This window comes from Balearica regulorum, chromosome 20 (assembly GCF_011004875.1).
Source record: "Balearica regulorum gibbericeps isolate bBalReg1 chromosome 20, bBalReg1.pri, whole genome shotgun sequence".
In the NCBI taxonomy this organism is placed as follows: domain Eukaryota; kingdom Metazoa; phylum Chordata; class Aves; order Gruiformes; family Gruidae; genus Balearica; species Balearica regulorum.
In genome coordinates this window covers 12467922-12487934 of record NC_046203.1, presented here as the reverse complement: position 1 = coordinate 12487934, position 20013 = coordinate 12467922, and the positions used below count along the sequence as shown (strand labels likewise).

The following is a 20013-nucleotide window of genomic DNA, read 5'->3' as shown; positions in this document are numbered from 1 at the left end:
TGAGCAGGAAGGGTCATTGTAACAGATCTCCGTGCACTCACAGGGTGCAGCGAGATCTTGTGTCAGTACTTTACCCACAGCAATGAATTAAACAGGAGCTTTGGGCCCTCTCACGGTGTTCAGTTTAAATACAGAAGCACAAAGGGAAGCAGAAGCAGTAGCAAAAGTATGTTAATCCATAAAGTCTGTGTGTAAGAAAGTAACTTGTTCTCAGATCTGCACTCAGCCATAAATCACTAATGTGCGATTTTTCAGACACAGCATCGCCAGTTGCATTTGGAGAACAGTATCAACTCCTGCAGAGAACAGATGTGCAACCCATTCATTCTGACCTTTTATTTTTCCCCTGTGCTAAAGAAATTCCCCTGCGAGTAGGACCCAGCTGATGCAAAACCTCACAATAATTTTCTCCTTACTGTCGGGGTAGATAAGCGAGCACAACCTGTCAACTCAGTGAGACTGTGTAAGTCGGTGCCCCACAGATGGGGGATAGACACTCCAGACCATTTTAAGTGTGCAATAAAGTGAGTTGGCTTCAGCAGTGTAACACAAGGTACCTTAATTCAGCCCTTCCCTTTCCACATTTCCAACAGAATCCAAACCAAAACCTCAGCTGAGGGGAAGTGCTGGCTTAAAAGGCTCAAAATCAATTGCAAATGGTCATGGGGGACTCCTCCCACTAGCCCGGATGGCAACAAGAAGAGATCACCAACCGCATGCATTATGTGGTGACAGCAGGGGCACGGCCAGCTCCAAGGGCGCACCCTCAGCGGATCTGCCCAGCAGACATAGCTTCATGATGGACCTGAGCCGCACAGCTAACACAGCGCCTGTTTCTGCCAAAACATGATTCAGGAGCCCCCGGCCAGGACTACAGCCGTCTGTGGCCACTGCCCTGCTCCACGGTGCGGTCCCTGCACCAGAGCCCCTTCCCCTCTGCTCAGACACAGCCAGCGCCCACCCGGCCGGGCATGGGCACCTGGGCAGGCTCTGAGCAAGGGGCACGCGAGGATTTTACACACCTAATTCTGGAGTCGAAAGTCACCATGTTCAGTGCCTGAAAGCATCAGTCCTCCCTCTCCCACTGCCCACACACTGGATGGCACGGGAAGCAGGGACAGCCTGTGCTGAGACACGTCCGATGGCTCTTGGCACTGCACAGTGCCTGGTAAAGCAGGGTCCGCCCGTGCCACGGGCTGCCACGCTGCTCCGCCGCCCAGGCAGGAGGAGACGGAAGAGAAACCCCAGGTTTCCTCCAAACTGCAAAGGTTTTTGCTTTTATAACTGCCTTAGCCTCAATGTACATTTAAGCTTTCTACTGTGACAAATATTTTTGATGTCCAGCCTCGATAACTGTGGAGAATTTTTAATTCCATGTTTGACAACACATATGCTCACTGCAGAAAGGTCCCATTGGAATAAAAAGCACAAAAGGAAATCTACTGCATAATTTACAGAATAAAATCCCTACGGGAAGACAAACATTTGTGTAAAGCAATGACATTCAGTCTCTACCCGCATATATTATTGACAATATAGTTTCGTAGACATGACAACTTTGGAGCTATCAAGAAAATGTAGGAATTCAAACAGCAAGTAACTCATCTGCTTTACATAGAACAGACCACACTGCTCTGTCCAAGGGAGAACTCAGGGCAGTGCTTGAGCCCTCCATGGAACAGGCCGATTTATATCAAATTCTACCATGACTTAGCTCAGCAAGCAAGGTTTAATTAATTTTTATTTTGTATTATAGTTATAAAACCAGATGATTCATAGTGGTTGATAACCTTTAAACATGCTAATTTACTGGAAGATTCAGTCTTTCTTGAAATTTAAGAGCTTCTATGATCATTTAAGCTAATTTACTACTTCCCAGACATTTAGAGTCTTCATTTTTACCTTTGTCATTGTGTTAAGAGCTAGGACTAATCCATATTTCCTTTGCTAGGTAATTTTTATTCATCATATTCATAAGCTCTATGCAGATGGAAACTTGACTTCAATTAACATGTATACAAAGAATGATAAAGTCACTAGTTAACTTGAGTTCCCTTTATTGTGGTTTACAGACAATAACATTTCAGCAAACATGCTATACATATTTAAACTTGTACATGAATGGAAGAAGTATTAATCAAGATTGTAGAAGTAATTCTAGATTTTAGAATTAAAATTCTAGATTTTAAAAACCAAGATTGAACATATTCAAAATTTTAGAAGTAAAAGCTTTCGTCCTTTTATGTTATTCATACAGTATAAGCAACAATGGACAAAAGAGCAATTTTTCTGCTGCTTTGTTCTCAGTTTCCTAAGATGAATGAAATAAATGCTGATCAAATTAGCTGAATAAACAGAGAGAGAAGGGACACTGCTCTCCAATGCTCACCTTAGGCACTTAGATAATGGCTTTTATTAAACCAGTTGTTTGCCTTTCCCCATACTTTGGCAGTAAGACATATACCAGAGTTTTATTGATTTCAATTTTCACAGATAACAGAAAATTAAGAACTTAGATTTAATTAGAGTTGCATTTGATTTTGTAAAAATTCATCACAAATAACAGATTCATCACTTCCAGATACTTAAAAAATAAGTTCTATTTTACCATGCTGGTATTAAAACACTAAAGAAACAGCTTATTTTTAGCAATAACCCAAAGGAAGGGAACAAATCATGTACTACAGACCAACACTTTGGCTGAATGCCACTTTCAAGTGCTTCCTGGGAAAAAGCAATTTCAGCTGTCTGCAGAATTTTGTCTCCTTCCAGTGCAGCATCCGAAGGCCCGGTTGACCCAATCACATTTGCACATGATGAGGGCCACCAGCAATACCTACAGCTTAACTGCATTCTCGGGTTTGACAATCCATCCCCTGGAAAGGAACTGATAAATAATTAAAGAGCCCGAGCTGCTAGAGGGAACCTGCTCTGTGCCGGGGGTATGAATTTCAGCCACTGCTTTCTTTATGAAAGATGCATGAATGTAAGCTGAACACAGAAATGTGCAACTTAAAACCAATGCACTGAACACCAACGCCGCTAAAGGAGCGTGGAATCTCGCATACAGCTGAACAACTCCTCTTCCCCTCGAGAGCTGCAGGAGGCTAGCCTGAGGAACACAGAGAAACCTCAGAGGTCCACTGAGACTGATCAAATCCTACGTGCATTTAATACCGGGTAACATTCCTCTCCTTTTACCCTGCTTTGCACCCAAGTACCAGGGAAACTACTCCTTTCTGGAGCCTGTTACTGGCGAGTCTCCCTGCAGGTATAAGCAGAACCTTTAGGAATTAAGCCTAGCTGTGATTTCCCTACAAATTTTAACACCACACCACACTGGTTGTTAATCAGGCCCAGCGGGGCCAGCCCTGGATCCCTGGGCACTCAAAGGAAAAATTCCCAGCGGGTCTCCGGGAGCAGCAAAACGCCCAGAGCCACCCAGCAGCCACTACTGTGGAGTGGCACAAAGCTCTTCTAACAAATCTGTGGCACAAATGCAAGCGGCACTGGAAAAACTAAGTGCAGTACCTCTCAGCTGAAGTTCAACACCAAGTAAAGCCCCAAAGCTTGGGTGGGAGCAACCAAAAGCCTCCAAATTTGCAGTGTCACCTGCCACAGCACAGAATGGCAAGGCCAGGGATCTCCTGCACACCAGAGGAAAATGGAACAAGCTGTCTCCACACTGGATCCTATGCTATGATTTTTTTCAGAATGCACAGAAAAGCACCTGCCTGCAATCCCTGTCTGAGCACAGAACGGCAGGAATTGGTTTTAGCATTGGTGTTTTAAAGGAAAAGCCAGGCAGCTGTGGCCTGAGCACTCTCTCCCTGAATAAGGCACAGGACAACATCCTCAACTGCCACCTCGTGTGCCAAGGCACAAAGTACAGAGCAAACATATTTACAAGCATGGTTTATATGTGCCCATCCAAATCTCCCCTTGCACATTTTAGGAAGTAAACTGTAATGAGAAGTCTTTTCAGGTTTGTTTCCGCAGCGGTGAATTATTTTATTACATTACATGAAAACCACAGGACTTGGGAGTCTAATTATCCGGCAGCTGCACCTTTTGGGCTACTTCCAGTGCCACCCCAAGCCCACTGAGTAGGAGAACAAATGTCAGCTGGTCACCCCATTTCCCTTGCCTCTCCTAAGCAACCGTCACTGGAATCTCCAAACAAATCTGATATAACCTCTAGTTATTTTTTCTGTTTCCCTGAAGACCAAGATTTGTCCAAGAAGTTCTCTGGCTTTGAGGCCAATTACCTTACCTAAGAGTCCTAATTGCTTTCAGTCTCAGATTAATAGATCATGTCTACTTATACATGGCACATTTAAACAAAAGGTCTTGTAAGACTTGCATCCTAAAGCTGCTTCCAAGCAAAACCCGATACTACAAATGCTTCAGTATTTCCTGCTTAAAACCATGGCTAGGAAAATCATTGCATATACTGACTACTGACAGTATCATTACGAGCAGCTTTCAGAAACAAATCTGGCAGGAAGCCTGTTCTAATGTCTTTTTCTCTTATCAACATCTATTTGAGAAGAAAAGGAGAGATCTACAAATCTGACAAAAGTAACCTGGGAACTAATTATTCTGCATGGTTTCCACAAGACACCACTTTACCATAGGAGCCGAGGTTACAAAACCAAACAGTTAACCACCACCATGCTGGTAATTTCAATCTTCTCCACTGAGCAGCAAGTTGGGTTTAGATCTCAGATTTCTACAACTTCCTCCTCAAAAATGTATTGTTTGACTTGTTTTACTGGGTTTTTATCCATTCAATTTTCTTCTCCTGGTTCTTTCTGCTCTGCGGCCTGAGGATGTGGTAACATCCACTCTTACATCCGAGCTTCTTCTGAACTAGCATTTCAGTGGGGATTATTTGTATAAAAATCCACGCAGACATTTCAATTACTGGTGAAAGATAATCAAGATCAGCTGCCTGGGTTTTTCGATCCAATAGAAAACAATGATACAACATCATATGTACCCCCAAAAAGTCTTTTTCTAAAGGGCCACAGCTGAGAATTCCACCCTTCCGTGCCCATTCAGCCTTTGCCTTTCCACTCAGCCCACTCAAGAAGCCTCAATTATGAAGGAAATATGAGACGTGGATCTATGTGCAGATCCAGGCAGATCAGTTACCATCAGGGCAAAGATTTTCAGTAAGCAGTTGTCCCTGAAATGTTGAGTTCATGACCAAATCTCTTCTGATCTGACTTTTAATTGAACAGAATTTAAAAGCAAAGTTTATCAAATGTGCATATTTAATGTTTTTGACTTGGTAACTACACCACTGGATGCAATTTTCTTGCCAGTGTTATTCATCACCTTGGAGCGTTTCTCCAGAGGTTAGCATTTGTGAACACAGCAAAGAAGAGGCCTCTCGCAAGCAGAGACACGTTTAAGTCACAGGCACCAATTTTGTTAACAACTCTCATGAAAACAAAAATCTACTCAGGATCCTTTAACAACAGAAGAAACCCCAAGTATCAAATCCCCACCTTAGAGACAGAGAAAATGAAATCTGTCCCACCCAGCCAGCATACGAGGGAACCCTCTCTCTTACCTGCAGCTGCAAGAAAGGGATGTTGAAGAACTTGTGCAGGTACTTGAGGCCAAAGCTGTTCTTCATGGAAGACTCAGCATAGCGAAAATATGAGGATCCAGGAGGCCTGTCTCAACCAGATAGGGAGAAGAAAACTGTACAAAGGACATGGACTGCATACACACAGAAGAGGCACTTGCAGACTTACACCCCATGAACAGTCCTCATTTACGAGCCAACCCCTCAATCCCCAAATGCAGGCTAGCAGGTCACTCTGCCAGGCACGCGTTATCTTGTTTACAGACAAAATTCACACTTTGTTCCTCCTGAAGGGTGGCAGAATGCGGCTGCTGTTGCGTTGCAGCGTCACATGGCTGCCAGACTAAGAAATACTGTGTCAGGCCACTGGTTTTCTAACCTGGGGGTTTCATAGCTGTACAAGCTGTTCATTCCTCAGTGAAGGTTTTGTTTTAAAACCACAAACAGACCTACATTAAGTCACAAGCATCAGCAGTGGGCAATAAACTCAGCTAAGCCACATATAGAGATGAACTTGTGAAGAAATTATTACATTATAGAATCAAACCTTAAAACTGATACCATTTCTGTGTGCCTGCCACAGGCACAAATAAGAGACCAGGAAAATGAAAAAATGCCCTAAAAACATAAGCCCCCACAAAAAAGGTATGATCTAGTGAAGCCTGACCAAAAAATAATATTTTATACTATATAACACAGTGCCTCAGATCTCTGCATAAGGGATAAGCTTGCCTGGCTGCAAGGGAGGCGTATGACTTGGCTGTGCCCAGTAAAGGCTGTGTGGGGATGCTCTCAGAGGAAGAGCAAGGCAGGCAGCTGCACTAGCTAGCTCTCTCGCAGCAGAATTATTTGGAGCAGAGAACAGTTGTGCTGCAGGGAGAGGATTCTTCCACAAGAGAAGGACTATCCAGAAAAAAGATGACTTCTTGGGTAAAGCACATCTGAAAGGCACACGCTGGCAGGCACTCACTAGAGCTAACCATCTGCCCCGTACAGGCTCCTCGATCACAGGAAAAAGAGCACATCGTGTGAACCGAAGCTGCCGTATGAGACGCTCATACAGCTACAAAAGCACAGGGTCCGAGGATGAATGTGATGTACAACTGAAATGTGGCAGCAATACAGTTATCTATGGCTGATGACAGAGTAGCCGAGGTCTGCTCCCCTGCTGGGTGACCGTGGTGCCATCTTACCTGTTTAGATTGTCGATGAGGTCCCGCACATCGCCAGGCAGAATGACCCGGTGCTCCCCCATGTCTCGGTAATTCCCAAGCACACACACTGGAACGTGGGTCGGCACTTTAGGAAGCTCCCTCAGAATATAGTTAAACGTCCTTCACCACAGGAGAGAGAGATACAGGCAGATGAGTGGGAAACATCATTCTATGAGCACTTCCATGCACGAATCACAGGAAAAAAAAAAAAAAAAAAAAGAAAATTTTTCCAAAATCCTTCCAAGACTGGGGCTTCTTTGCCCTCCTTCAGAGAAATTCCTGAACTGCAAATATGTTCGTATCATTCTTTATTCAAAAACAACTCGACAAGTTCAATAATCCACCTCCAACAACAACCTCACATCTCCTACAGCAATATTTTCCTCAGTCCTACAAAACTGTGTGGGGTGAGCAGAAGAAAAGGATTCCCTCCCTTCAGCTGTCCACAGGCTCACTGACCCACACCAAACCTGTAGAACACATGCTTAAATATGAAGCAGGAACTCTTACCACCTCCTCTTTCCACTCTGGCTTTGATATGTCTCTCACTCTCCTCAGCAGATGTGCAAAATGAACAACTCTCTATTTCTGTACATTAATGCAGCCTAGGGCCTCTAAATAATCCTTATTAATACCAGTCTTCCTGGGAATTTCTCACTAGCATTTCCTTTTCCCTTGTGTTCTCAAGAGCAAGGGTTTGTAACATGCCTGGCATACTTTACACCTGCGATAGCACTAATTATCAAGCCTCAGACAGCAGTATATCAGAAACTGCAGAACACAACCCCACAGGGAGACTGCTTGTTTGAAACAAGCCCAGGAGAGGAGCATATTAGAAGACACGTCAGAAGATAAAGCTATTATTTTAAGGGATACAAGCTTGCTTCAACTCATTAGGCTGGTTATCAGCTCCAGAGTCCATCTGGGAATCAAGAGGTCTAGAAGTCATTTGTTTTCACTAAACAAGTGAGGTTCATGTGGTACGTGCCACTGAAGATGTCTTACCACTGTTTGGTGATGTCAAACATCATCACTACACCATTGCAGTTTTTATAGACATCTAGGAACTCTGCATCCAGAGCCATTTCTGACTCTGCCTGAGGAAATAAAGGCAAAAAAAGCAGTAAATAACTTGAGTCAACTTCAGGCTTGTACAGAACACAACTGATACAGTGCTGAACAGGCAAACTTTCTAAAATGACAGTCATTATAAGAAGTATCCATGGATTTCACACCATCATCATCATCAAAGCAAGATACCTGGTGGTTTATAGCTTCCACTGTCCACAGGAGCAGGATGTGAAGCACCTGACAGTCTCTGAAATAACCATGTCTGGCAGCAAATGCTAAAACCCACCCCCTCCTCTTTCCACTGCGCCCCCAAATCCTGTGTTGACAAGATAACTCCACATAAGCTACAGGATGGAGGACAGAGCACACAGCTCTTTGCCGACAGCACTTCTAATGCTTCTGGTGTATAAAGCCAGGATGTAGTATCTACCAAGATTCTCCCATGCAAGGCTGAAAGGATTTATTAGTACCTGATTTGCTTTTCATCATTTGGACTCTGCAGGCTGCAAAGTACAGTAACGGTCACAATTCAGCCTCCAAGGTTTAGTAGGCATGGTCGTGGTAGGTTGATGGTTGGACTTGATGATCTTAGAGGTCTTTTCCAACCGTAATGATTCTAAGGCTCCTGCTGCAATTTGATGCCTATGGAACAATTGCCAGGAGTGGAAAATGCACCCACGTTTGTGAAGGAAGAAGCAGCTGTGATGCCTGTTCTCATCAAGGCTTCTTCCCATAGGAGAACATTTTTAGAGAAACTTCTCCTCAGCTGACACATGGGTTGAGTGGGACTGGCACCCCAGTGAAAGACGTAACTCTTCACTGCCTGACCCATCCCCAGAACCGAGTGCTGAGCTCTCTGCATATCAGAACGCTGCCTTTCACATCAATTTCCACAAAGCGGTTACTGAGTGAGTACCAGAACACTGCCTGTACACTGAGCCTCAAAGGGCACCGACACATGAACAGGAGTAATAAAGCTCTTTAAGAGCTGCAGCAGAGATCATGGGATCAAGGGCCTTTAAACTGAATTTTTCCTGAGCATTAAATCATACATCTTTTGAAAGAAATGCCATGGAAGTTCACTGGCAGCCCAAGTGCCATTTGGGGAATGTGGTAGTATGGTCTCTCATACATCTTCTGTAGCAGAAGAGCCAAAGGAGACAAGTTCATACAAGAGCCTTGAGGAAGCCACTCTGTTTACTTTTACACGCTAGGTAGCACTTGTATTGCCCCTTCCTCTACATTTCGAAGGGTGTTAAAAGGTAATTGTTAGCCCAGGTTTAAGGAGCAGCCAGAGAGCATGGCATCAAGTCACTTCTTCAGGTCTGACAAAAAGTCCATTACAAAAGGACTTCCTGCCACTGATGATGTGGAGACAGGTACAAAGCTACCGAGGAAACATCTGGGGCATAGTCACTCCCAAAACCAGAATGGAAAACAGCAGGAAGGTTGTGGTGAGGGCACGAACAAGGATAAAATGCATGGGCAAAAGAGTGAAGAGCATCAGGGATCACATTGTCCCTCATCCACCTGCCAGGCTGGCCTTAAAGCAGAAACAAATACAGAACTTACTCTCCATGGACCAAAGGTGGACTAGAGGCCTCCTGCTAAGAGGCAGACATCTGCATTCAAGGTGACTCACCTCCTGAGGGTCATTTTCCAGTTTCAAACCATCTCCTCGTTTTTTGCATTTTCCTTAAAAAGAATTGTAAAGAAAAAAACAAAACAACACAAATGCATTACACTGGGCAGACAACTCCAGGATGGGTCTGATGCAGGACCACTGCATTTTGAACATGACCTTAAAGCACATCCAACTTCTACTATAAACATGGGGAATGAGTAAGGGTGGGACAGGCATGCCTTGCTGAAAAATACCAGCTACCCTGTTCAAGAATACCAGCTAGTCTAATTCACAAACGAATAGAAAGAAAGTGTGGGGTAGCTTAAACCATGCTTGTCACTGCATAGAGTCACAGTGACTGAATAATGCAGGGTTTGGTGCACTCCCTGACCACAAAGGGAAACTGCTTTATTGCACTTTTTGTTGCGTTAGTGTTGAAGAAGCAAAAGATCGTGGGGCTGAACAACTACCTATGCAGCCTTCCGGGCAGATGCTATGACATTGCTGTGCAACATCACTGACCTGGAGCAAGCAGTCTTGTAAATAAACGTGACCTCAGAGTGCGCTGGGGGCTTCGGGCAACAAAAAGGGGTGGCAGAAGACTGTGAGAATTTAACAGCCAAAAGACAGACAGAACTTATACAGGGGGAAATCCAAGCAAAATCAAATAAACTGTGGTGAGAGGGCTGCGGAGAAGTAGAGGAGAGACAGCCAATGCATGCATGAAAGGCCAGAGCCAGGGTCAGGTCTGGTCATCACCAGCAAAGGTGTGGAAAGGAAATCCTCCAGAGGCACCATCCAAAGCCCCACACTCTAGAAACACGCACACAAAAATAAGCTAGAGGACAGGTAAAACCCTGATTAAGCTCACAGGGAAGTGCAAGAGGCAACAGGCTAAACACTTGGAGAAGACACTAGAAAACCACTATAGAGAGCTGCCCTGCAGTCCCACAGCCACAATCCAACTGGAGGGATCTACAGGTTTCTCTCTAACTCCTCTGCTTCCTCTAAGGCATCTGCTAAAATACAGCCTTTATACTTAAAGGTCAGACCCCCTGAGACTTCTCCCTCTTCTTACAGCTTCAATACGCACTGGATAAGTTCACAAACTGACATTTTAAAGTACCACTGGCATTTGACTCAGCATCCCCAGAAAAGGAGTCAGTGTTTTTAAACCTCAGGCTTCCTGAAAATTTGGCCTTGCATCAGTTACACTGTAATCCTGTTTCCAAACCTTCAAGCCTGCAACCACAGCAGACAGAGAAGATGACACCATGTATCCGTACCTGGGATTAGCAGAATGGTAACCAGCTACCATGATTTTCTGGTGTAGACACTCAGCACTAAGGATTGGCAGGAGTCTCAGTACGTAAGAGCGAGGACAACTTCTTTCACTTACTGCCAAAGAAGTTTAGTGTGGGCATACCATGAAAAAAATCTGTCCTCGCTCTCCAGGTACTGTTTAAACTCTATGTACAACAGTTTTCAGAGTTTTATCAAATGATGAGCACTGCACAATGAATAACCCTGCAAGATCCAGAGTTCTGTTTTACACATACCAAATATCTTCCAGATGTTGCTGACATCGATTAGGAACTGTACTTTTGAATTAACTTTGTTCCATATTTTCCTAGTCTAAATAATGACAAGTTAACTAAATTATAATGGCAGAGACTTGGAATTCCTTCTCATAATTTCTAGAGATTCCCCATGTCACTGACAACAGAACGCACTGGCAGCTTGGATGCACCCAGAAAAAACCCTCCCGTTGACCCTTTAAAAGACTCTGCAACCCAAGGACCAAAATAGCTTTCACCAACTATTCAACTCCACTAATTAACGTGTAAAATTCATGGTATTTCCAGATTGCTGCGTGTGAAACAAAGTGTTTCATTCTTTTCGCACGCAGGTCAAGGATAAACAGTTACAAAATATGGAGTTATTAATGAAAGTTTTAATGCTGCAGGATACAGTAGGAGATCCCATTCCCTACCCCCGGCGGTGTGGCTGGTGGGTGCTTCTGTGCATCCCTGCAAAATGTTTTGTCGCCTTGTGTCATCTACTGTTGACATCTGAAAGCTGAAATATTAATCCTGATCCTTCCCCATTCATGCAATGTGTTTCCCTGGAGGATCCAAGTATGGGCTCTGATTTTTCCCAGTGCAACTGAAGGTGTGGGATGTCTAGGACTTGCCTTTTCCCACTTCAATTTAATTCATTTCAAGTCAGTGCCATTTGTGTAGCTTCTCTGAATGTCAAAACATCACTATTTCTGCAACTACTGCTAAATTATGCTTGGCATGACCTGAATTTCTGAGTATTGAAACAGAAGCCCAAGCAACCACAAATACTCTTCATAGCTCCTCTTGTCCTGAGCAATCAAAGTCTCTTTCTAACCTGGACACATTCACAACCAATGCTTTGAGACTGCATGTAAGACTCGCACGTCTCTCCCTGCTTATGGCTTTATGTGCGTATCAAGAGGAATGAGTAATATTCTTACATGATGCTCGTCACTGCTGTAAAGGAGGTCATCTATAACAGAGTTACAGAGCTGAAAAGCGCATGTGTGTACATATTCATGCACAGTGTCTATTTTTGGAACCAAAACTGCAGGATGAGCCAGATAAAGACAAGATGTATGTAGTGAAAAGATGCAATTCGACCTGTAAAGGCAAGTGCACAATGAAGATTGTGGTGTTACATGAACAAGATCCTGTGCTTAAGGTTGCACTGATGGGCAATCTAGGAGCCTCAATCAGAAAGCAATTCATGTACGATTGCTCAGCTTCTCTACCTAGAACGATGACTGCATAATAGCAACACTGAAAACCAAAAACCTTGCAGCAGTGCCCCAAGTCTACAGAACAGTTCTTACTGAACACTAGAAGACCGGGTTGGTCTGCGGCCAGCACCTGAGAGGCTCTGCACCTCTATGTACTACCAGTTTTGATGCAGAATAACAAGGATTCAGTACAGCTTCCCAACAACTGCTGTCCACGCTGTAAGGGAGATGCTTCTGTTCACCATTCAAAAATAAACATCTAGAATATTGGCATCCCCAGTGTTATCTAACTTATGACATCTGGAAATAACAGAAATACTAACTCTGATCTTTCCTCCTTCTTGCAGCACACCTCTGGGAGGGAGAGGGGGGAAGGGGCGGGGAGAGTAAAGGAATCTCCAAGATGAAGGAAAGAGTTTATGCTATTTGGGGGGGCAACAGAAAAAATATGATTTGATTCCTTCAGTCAGCGTATGGGAAAAGATGCAGGAACCAAAGTACCAAAAGTCACAACCCAGGAGATCAGAACTGTTCCCGAATCACCTGCATTCAAGCAGCTTCTTTGCATTCAGGATCTGTTACAGCTTTATGACCTGCAGTAGTTACACAACTTGCTGCAAAGCCAGAAAGATGAGTCAGGACTGTGACTTTTGCTGAGAGATATCTTTCCTATGTTGTATTAGTTCCAAGGACAGCAAAGGGCACGGTATTTACCACACCCCCCACACCACACTCAATACAATCCATGGCTAGGGGCAAGCTCTACTTGTTAAGATTTTAACAAATGGCATCATTACACAAATGAGCTCTGCTCTCTGAGCAGCTGCAGAGAAGCCCATCCTCCAGTGAGTCTGCACATTATAAAAAAGGAAATCCCAAAGATTGAGGTTGCCGTTTCTCCCTGCTTCAGCACACTGACCAACCTTACAGGTTTTAAATTTCTACAACAAATCTCCCCATACTTCCAAATTAACATCTATATGCTTCCTGCATTCCTAAAATAGTCTGGAGGGAAAAATCAAAGTGCACTGCTGAACAAGGATGGGGAGGCACGCTGCTGGTAAGCGCAAGGAGAAACACCACTTAGTAAACCCACATTTAACTTCCATGCAAAAACGTACATGAAGTTTTTCAGGGCGCAACTTATTAAGCTTCCCCAAACCCTCCTGTGCACGTTCACATTGAGCCATGAAGAACAGCAGCACTGTAGAGCAGAGGCTGAAGCTGCTTTACAAGACTAAAGCTGAAAACTGCATTGTGGATACATCTTTTAGACAGTTTAGCTCCATCCCCACATCAGGCTTTCAATACATTTTCAAACATCTTAATTTAAACAGAGGTCTCAATTTTCTCTAACAGGGAACAATTCTTCCAAAATGGGGAAACACTGGCAAAAAAATTTAGCCTGGAAAACAACGTATGTTGAAATGCACGTTCAGAACGTGCAATTTTTTGTCAGTTTCTAATCCAGCCTGATAAATGCAGCATTCCGCACAACTCTACATATGCACATTAGCCAGGATCTGGTAGGCAAGGAAAAAAAAGGAGGATCAGGTCTTGTGAGCACTATCCTGCAGCAGCACTGGATACTTCACTACTAACAGTCTACAGTCTAGATTAGTGTCGCTCTCACCAAAAGCATCATGCAGGAGGATTTTTTGTCCTAAGCATACAGAAGGAAGAACAAAAATGTTGTGAGATAACATTAAGATGAAAGTTAGATATGAGCAAGCTCTTAATGGTTCATTTGCACATTTTCCTAAAGTTGTACTTATCAAGAATCCGCAACGCTATGGCAATAGGAAAGGATTTGATTTTGTTACATCATGATGATCTGAATTTTTACACTGTGTTGATTAAGTACATTTGATTACATAAAAATACATATCTGCAGTGCGTAAGTAGGGATCTTAACAGAATGAGTTTTATTTCAAAAGAATCTGAAGTGGAGAGAAGAGAGTCCCTTGAGACTCCTAACACATGCTGCACTGTCAGAAATGAAAGCAGGATCAGAAGAGGTGTTATCAACATCTGCACATATCAAATCTGATCCATTTTGCCAAAAAAGTGACAAGTCTCTAGTTGAGAAGATGACTCTGCTCAGAGAAGCTATTCACAGAAATAAATGCTGGAACCACATGATTCCCAAATTAACCATCTATCTATTCATACCAAAGTTGCAAGGCAGCGAGAAAACAGATGTTTTGCTCAGATTCCAGCCCTGCACATGTTATGCGACGATCTGAAAGCCAAACTGTAATCAGACTGACTTCAGCAGTAACTCTGACCCAAGTAAGGTTTTGTCTATGCTGTGAAAACTGGAGTTTTAAAGAATAAAAAGATAAAGCGCCCAGGATCTTCATTTAAAGTTACTGTCTCAAGTTTAACCTAAAAGCTCCATTATGCATCTAACTGGAGCTGCTATCTTTAATTACAATTTCTTTTTTACTATTTTAAATACAATTTAGCTAACATGAAAAATGACATTTCTCCCTTTCCCGCTCCCTGTTGTACTTATCTTCTCATTTTCTTGGTGTTAAGGCATGTGTAAGTTGCACAGGTGGTACAGCAGAGGTAGTGCATGTGGGATGCAGCTCTGCTGAGGAATGCCTGCCAGCACAGATTCCAGCTAAGGCTGCAGGAAAGGCAGCAGCGGCCAAACCATGAAAGTTTTTCAACAACTGTGGTCAACAGATCTGACTGACAGAAACACACAAACAAGGAGCATGACCCACGGAGCAAGAGATGCTCACTTGCAGAGCTGCTTTCCTGACCATGCTCGCACTTTAAACAGGAGCCTGGCTGGTACAAAACGCCTCTTAAAAGCCAAACGGTACCTGCACGTGGGGCTACAGAACGGGCTGTTAAGGTTGACATCTGAACCCCAACCCTTTCTAGCAACAGCTTCCACTGCATCCTGAGTTACACTACATCCAGATTGTGTCTTCACGTATGTTTTTGGGGTTTGTTTTTATTTTTTATAAAAGAGAACTTTATGCTCTGACAAAAACTGAAAACTAATGGAAAATGTGTTTATACATCATTATACTTTCCTTGGCTAAGCATTTAGAAAAGATTTTGACTCAAATATATTGCATTTTCTGTCCTAAGTGAATTTAAGTAATTGGCTTCTCTTTTATCCTTCCCTCCTGCATACATTATTCACTGCAGATAACATTCGATCGATTTAACAGTAACATTCCTTTACAAAAAAAAGCTCTGCAAGAACTTTTATAAACAGAACAAAGAACTCAGTAGCTGTCTAAACATATATAAAACTATAAAGGGGAGAAGATAAGGTTTATAATAAAGTTCAGAGAATCTGAATACACTAAGCAGCAGGCTATTTCATCTGTCACGGAGCACACAAAATGACTGCTTCTGAATATTGGGTTTGATCTGAAATTCAGATTCCAAATAATGGGCTCTAGCACAGGAGACTTCTCTCTCCTTTCCATAGTTTTTCAGGAAATAACAATCATGCACTTGAAACAAGTAAGTACAGACATTTTTCTAAAATAGAAGCAAGCAGGTATTTCTGAATTCCATTTAAATTTTTAATTAAAATTGAGAAAGAACAATGAATCTCCATTAGAAAGGAAGTTATAAGTCTTACCTTTGTCAACTACATCCCAGACTTCAACTTTAACAATATCGTCAGTGGCTAAAAGCACAATAAGAACACAGAGCGTTAGAAGAGGGGTTCAGGAAGATGACCAACACTCAACGCTCGCCACAGAGAGCCTAACCCAAACCAACATTGTCAAAGCAGCAGGTGAATGTCAAAAGAAAAGTAATTCTTGAGAGAGTTAGAAGAAAACCCAAATATAACCAGAAGGCAGCTCGCTGTTGAAGGTCCAAGTTGTACACCAGCACTATGCTATCTAAAAAACTTCTTAAAGACTCTTAGACACATCGCTGATAGCTAGATTTCCTCAATGGCTTATGTCAGATTTGAAGCATGTTATAAATATTTCGTGTGGATTATTTTCTTAACATACAGAGGTTTCCATATTCTTTCAAAAAAGACAGAAATTTAATTTGGAGAACAAAATCTGGTCTATAAGCAAGGCATACAACTGGAAAAAAAAAAAGGAATACACACATTTAAGGAAGATCAACCTCACTAATAAAATTTTCATGTAAAGGTAACAAACAGTGCAGACAGTCCTGCAGCTACAGAAATCCATTCTCTCTGCAAATTTCAAGTCGTATTTTGTGAAAAATAAGATATTACTAGCAATTTTGCCTCTTAACGAGCTGCAGCATCAGTAAATTATAGGCAGCAACATATATTTGAGTTGCTAAAATCTGAAGCAAGACAAGCAAAACTCTAACTGCAGAGACACCGCTGCCGGTACTGACAGCTCGCAGCTTAACTTTCAGATGGCGTGAGGGACAGATACCTTTGGTTAGATGTTTCTACTGAATCCAAATAAGCAGTCTGATCTTCATGAAGTCGTTCCAAGAAACAGTTGCTTTTTAGAAATGTTATAGGCTACAAAGCAAAAGCCTGTACTTGGAACAGCTCTGAACATAAAGCAATGGAATAGGAGGACAATGTCTCCTATTCCTTGAGTAGAATGAGTGAGTAGAAAATAATCTCGTAGGATGGCATGAGAATTTAGCCAAGTGTCACTGTCAAGCCAGGAAACATTTCCTCTACAGAATTCACTGCTGGCTTTACAATATTTTGAAATATTTAAGTTAAGACAGATTATGAACAAAGGAAAACTTTGATCCTCTGCTTCTGGAGAGAGACCCTTTTTTACATTTATGCATGAAGCAAAATCAGCCTCTGTTTTTCCTCATAGCAACTCCTGCTTATCCTCCACTTTGCCAGCGGGGCAGAGGGGCACAGGACGAACAGGAGGCTTGCCCAGGCTCAGCAGAGCCAGGGCATCACGGGCTCAGATGGGATTGAAAACACAACAGCCTGCAATCCTAAAACCTCTGCTCAAACCACTACACTCCCCAAATTAATTTTATCCCTGAATATTTCTATGGACCATCAAGCCAGGTACGGCTAAAGTCCAACCACTCCCCATTACTCACTCGCCTGGCATCCAGCCGTACAGCCGGCTACTCACAGCCAGGCACCGGCAGAGCAGGGTGCTCTCCCTGTGACACGGGCTGCCGAGTCCATGGTCCATTTCGGGTGTGCCGTGACCCTGCGGGTGCTGGGACACAGACCAGCTAGTGGAGATCTGCCCCCAAATTCACACCCTGCAGCTGGGCCTGGCAGTGCCCCTGAAGGACACAGGGATGGACAGACCAGCAAAGTCAATCCTGGCACCTTTCAGCAATCAAGACTTTCTTGAAAAGGACAGGAGATGTTCTCCTTTCTCAGATGGCAAACTTTGCATGGGCACAGGAGTCCAGCAGCTGCTTGTGCTTTCCAGCAGTGCCACATGAAGCAGCACGCAAATATTAACAAGAGGCTTCTGTGGAGAAGCTGGAACCCTATTTCAGAGAAGTAAGCCCTTGGGGTGTCTTGCAGTGTTCTCCTAGGAGGTGACCCAGTACCTAGCTCCAGAACTTTGCTCCTGAGATCTCTACCTCCTTATCCCAACACCAAATGCACCCTCAGTTAAGATTTGTTCTCCTGGTGAGTAATTTCTGCAGTACTGACATCCTGCTGAGCAGCAGCACTCCCAGATAGCCAAGGAGTTGAACTGTTTGACCCAGATGGACCTGATCTACACCCTGTTATCTGAGGGGAAGCACAGAATTTCACAAAACCTGACTGCACCAGATCGAAGAAAACGATTTTTCCACATGGGTTTTTTTCCTGTTAACACCAGCGCTCCTGCTAGCTCATAGCCAGTAAGTTCTTCCTGTTCATCACCGGCTTCATTCCTGATTATCCTGAGCACACAAAAGGATAATTACTTTAGTGCTGCTGTGTTGGCTTTGGTATGACTCATACACAGCAGCATTTCACCTTAGCAGCTTTGGAAGGCATGTTGCAGCAAAAAGAGTGCCAATTCATCCTTTTAACTCTATAACTTGGATTAGCATAAACCATGGATCAAATCACTCAAAAAATCTCTACTCAGTTGCTATTTGGCTAAGTACTCTGTAGGCAGTGGCACACTAAGGCATTGCTTTCCCAGAAAAAGGTGGAGAGGCGTGAGAAGACTCCAATTGCAAGAAAGCTCATTTAAAAATAAGAATCATTGCTTTACGAGTGGGTTCATCACCAGGAATTCTCAGGCCCTCAGACATATTTACTCTTGTGCAATTACACGATTGACTTCATATGCTTTGGATCACAAATCCTACAGAGCAGAGAGCTCGGCCATTCCTTATGCCCTTCTGTAAAGCATTCAAAGTATTTGAGCAAAAGTATTTGCCAAGTTTTATTTCAGACTTCCTTTCTGAGCCTGCCAGACAGAGAATAAAATTGGTCACTAGCAAAATCTAAAAAATCGTTCATTGAGGTCAGGAATGGTAACTCCTTACTTGTACACAAAAATTACAAATATCCATTAAGGGAGACAATTGGCACGGAAAGGTAATTTAGTTCATTCTGATTAGGAAGAAATAACTCAAATTCCTCTACCTTTATTAATTCCTCCAGTATAAAATTTCTGAAGATATGACAAGGCAGTACATTCCACACCTAAAATGTAAATCTTCTAATACCAGGCAATGTAAGAATCCTTTAATATTTGACAGCGATTTAATTAACATCTGTAAATATTTGCTGCCAACTACCTCATAATGTTTATTCAAGGTAGCTTGACAGCATGATCACAGGAAAACCAAATTTTATTTTTCCTCTACAGATGAACTCAGCCAACGGGGCAGTAATTAGATCTGAGCCAATTTCTCAGAGTCCCCACATCACCCATCTTGGATGGCAAGTTTTCACAGCAGTAAACATACCTTACAGTGTTTTTTGAAAAAAAGAGGTTATTTTTTGAAATAAGTCTTAAGAAGGTCCACGGAGAATGTCCTTTACTGCTAGAAATTATTACTAAGAAAATAATATGCTGATTTACAATGTAAAGAAACAGAAAGGAAAGGCACAATTTCATGTATAGCCTTCCAGATATTTAGACCAGATCGGCAGCACTTCACCTTGAGAAAAGTCCATCACCGTATGTACACATTGCTGTCAACTCTAACCAGGAAGCTCTACAAAATCATACCACATAAATGTTCGAACTAAGCACTAGAAATACCAAATACATCTGTGGTTACCAACATACAGGAAAAGCCAGCTTCACACGCAGCTGTTTTCTACCCCAGGATTGCATCCACGCTGAAAAAGGCAGTGCGTAAGCCTCTGCTCAGTAAAAGAAAATACGCAGAAACACGTGAGATGACTGAATCTTTCTCCAAACACCTTTTCGCATGCATAAGAAAACCTGTATACATGCATTTTGTATACCTGTTCATGTATACCGAAACAGTTAGGTATGAATAAGTCTCTTAGAAATGAAATGCCAGACTCCCCAGCTGTATTTACTAACAGCACTTGTATTACCTACGCTGATTAGAGAGGAAACTGAACTCTGAAGGTTTTACCTATAATATTGCAGAAAACCACAATTAACATTAAATGCACTCTTTAGACTTGGATATCTAAGAGGTATTTCATTTCTTACTCTGATCTAAGTATATTTAGGCTGAAGCATTCAACTTTGATTTTGGAGACAGTTTCCATCATCCAAACAACTTGCATGCTTTATGTTCACACATCAGTATGTGT

The 20013-nt window shown here is 42.8% G+C and overlaps 1 protein-coding gene across 2 annotated transcripts in view; it reads right to left on the bottom strand.

Annotated features, from left to right (window-relative positions):
- RABL6 (RAB, member RAS oncogene family like 6) overlaps positions 1–20013 on the bottom strand; it is a 60032-nt gene that overhangs the window by 29762 nt on the left and 10257 nt on the right. For both annotated transcript variants that reach the window (XM_075772100.1, XM_075772101.1), the window contains 5 exons: positions 15910–15957; positions 9527–9579; positions 7819–7910; positions 6793–6933; positions 5582–5687 (listed from right to left, as the gene is read on the bottom strand). In XM_075772100.1, coding sequence (XP_075628215.1) covers positions 5582–5687; positions 6793–6933; positions 7819–7910; positions 9527–9579; positions 15910–15957 — 440 coding nt within the window. The remainder of the gene's footprint in view (positions 1–5581; positions 5688–6792; positions 6934–7818; positions 7911–9526; positions 9580–15909; positions 15958–20013) is intronic.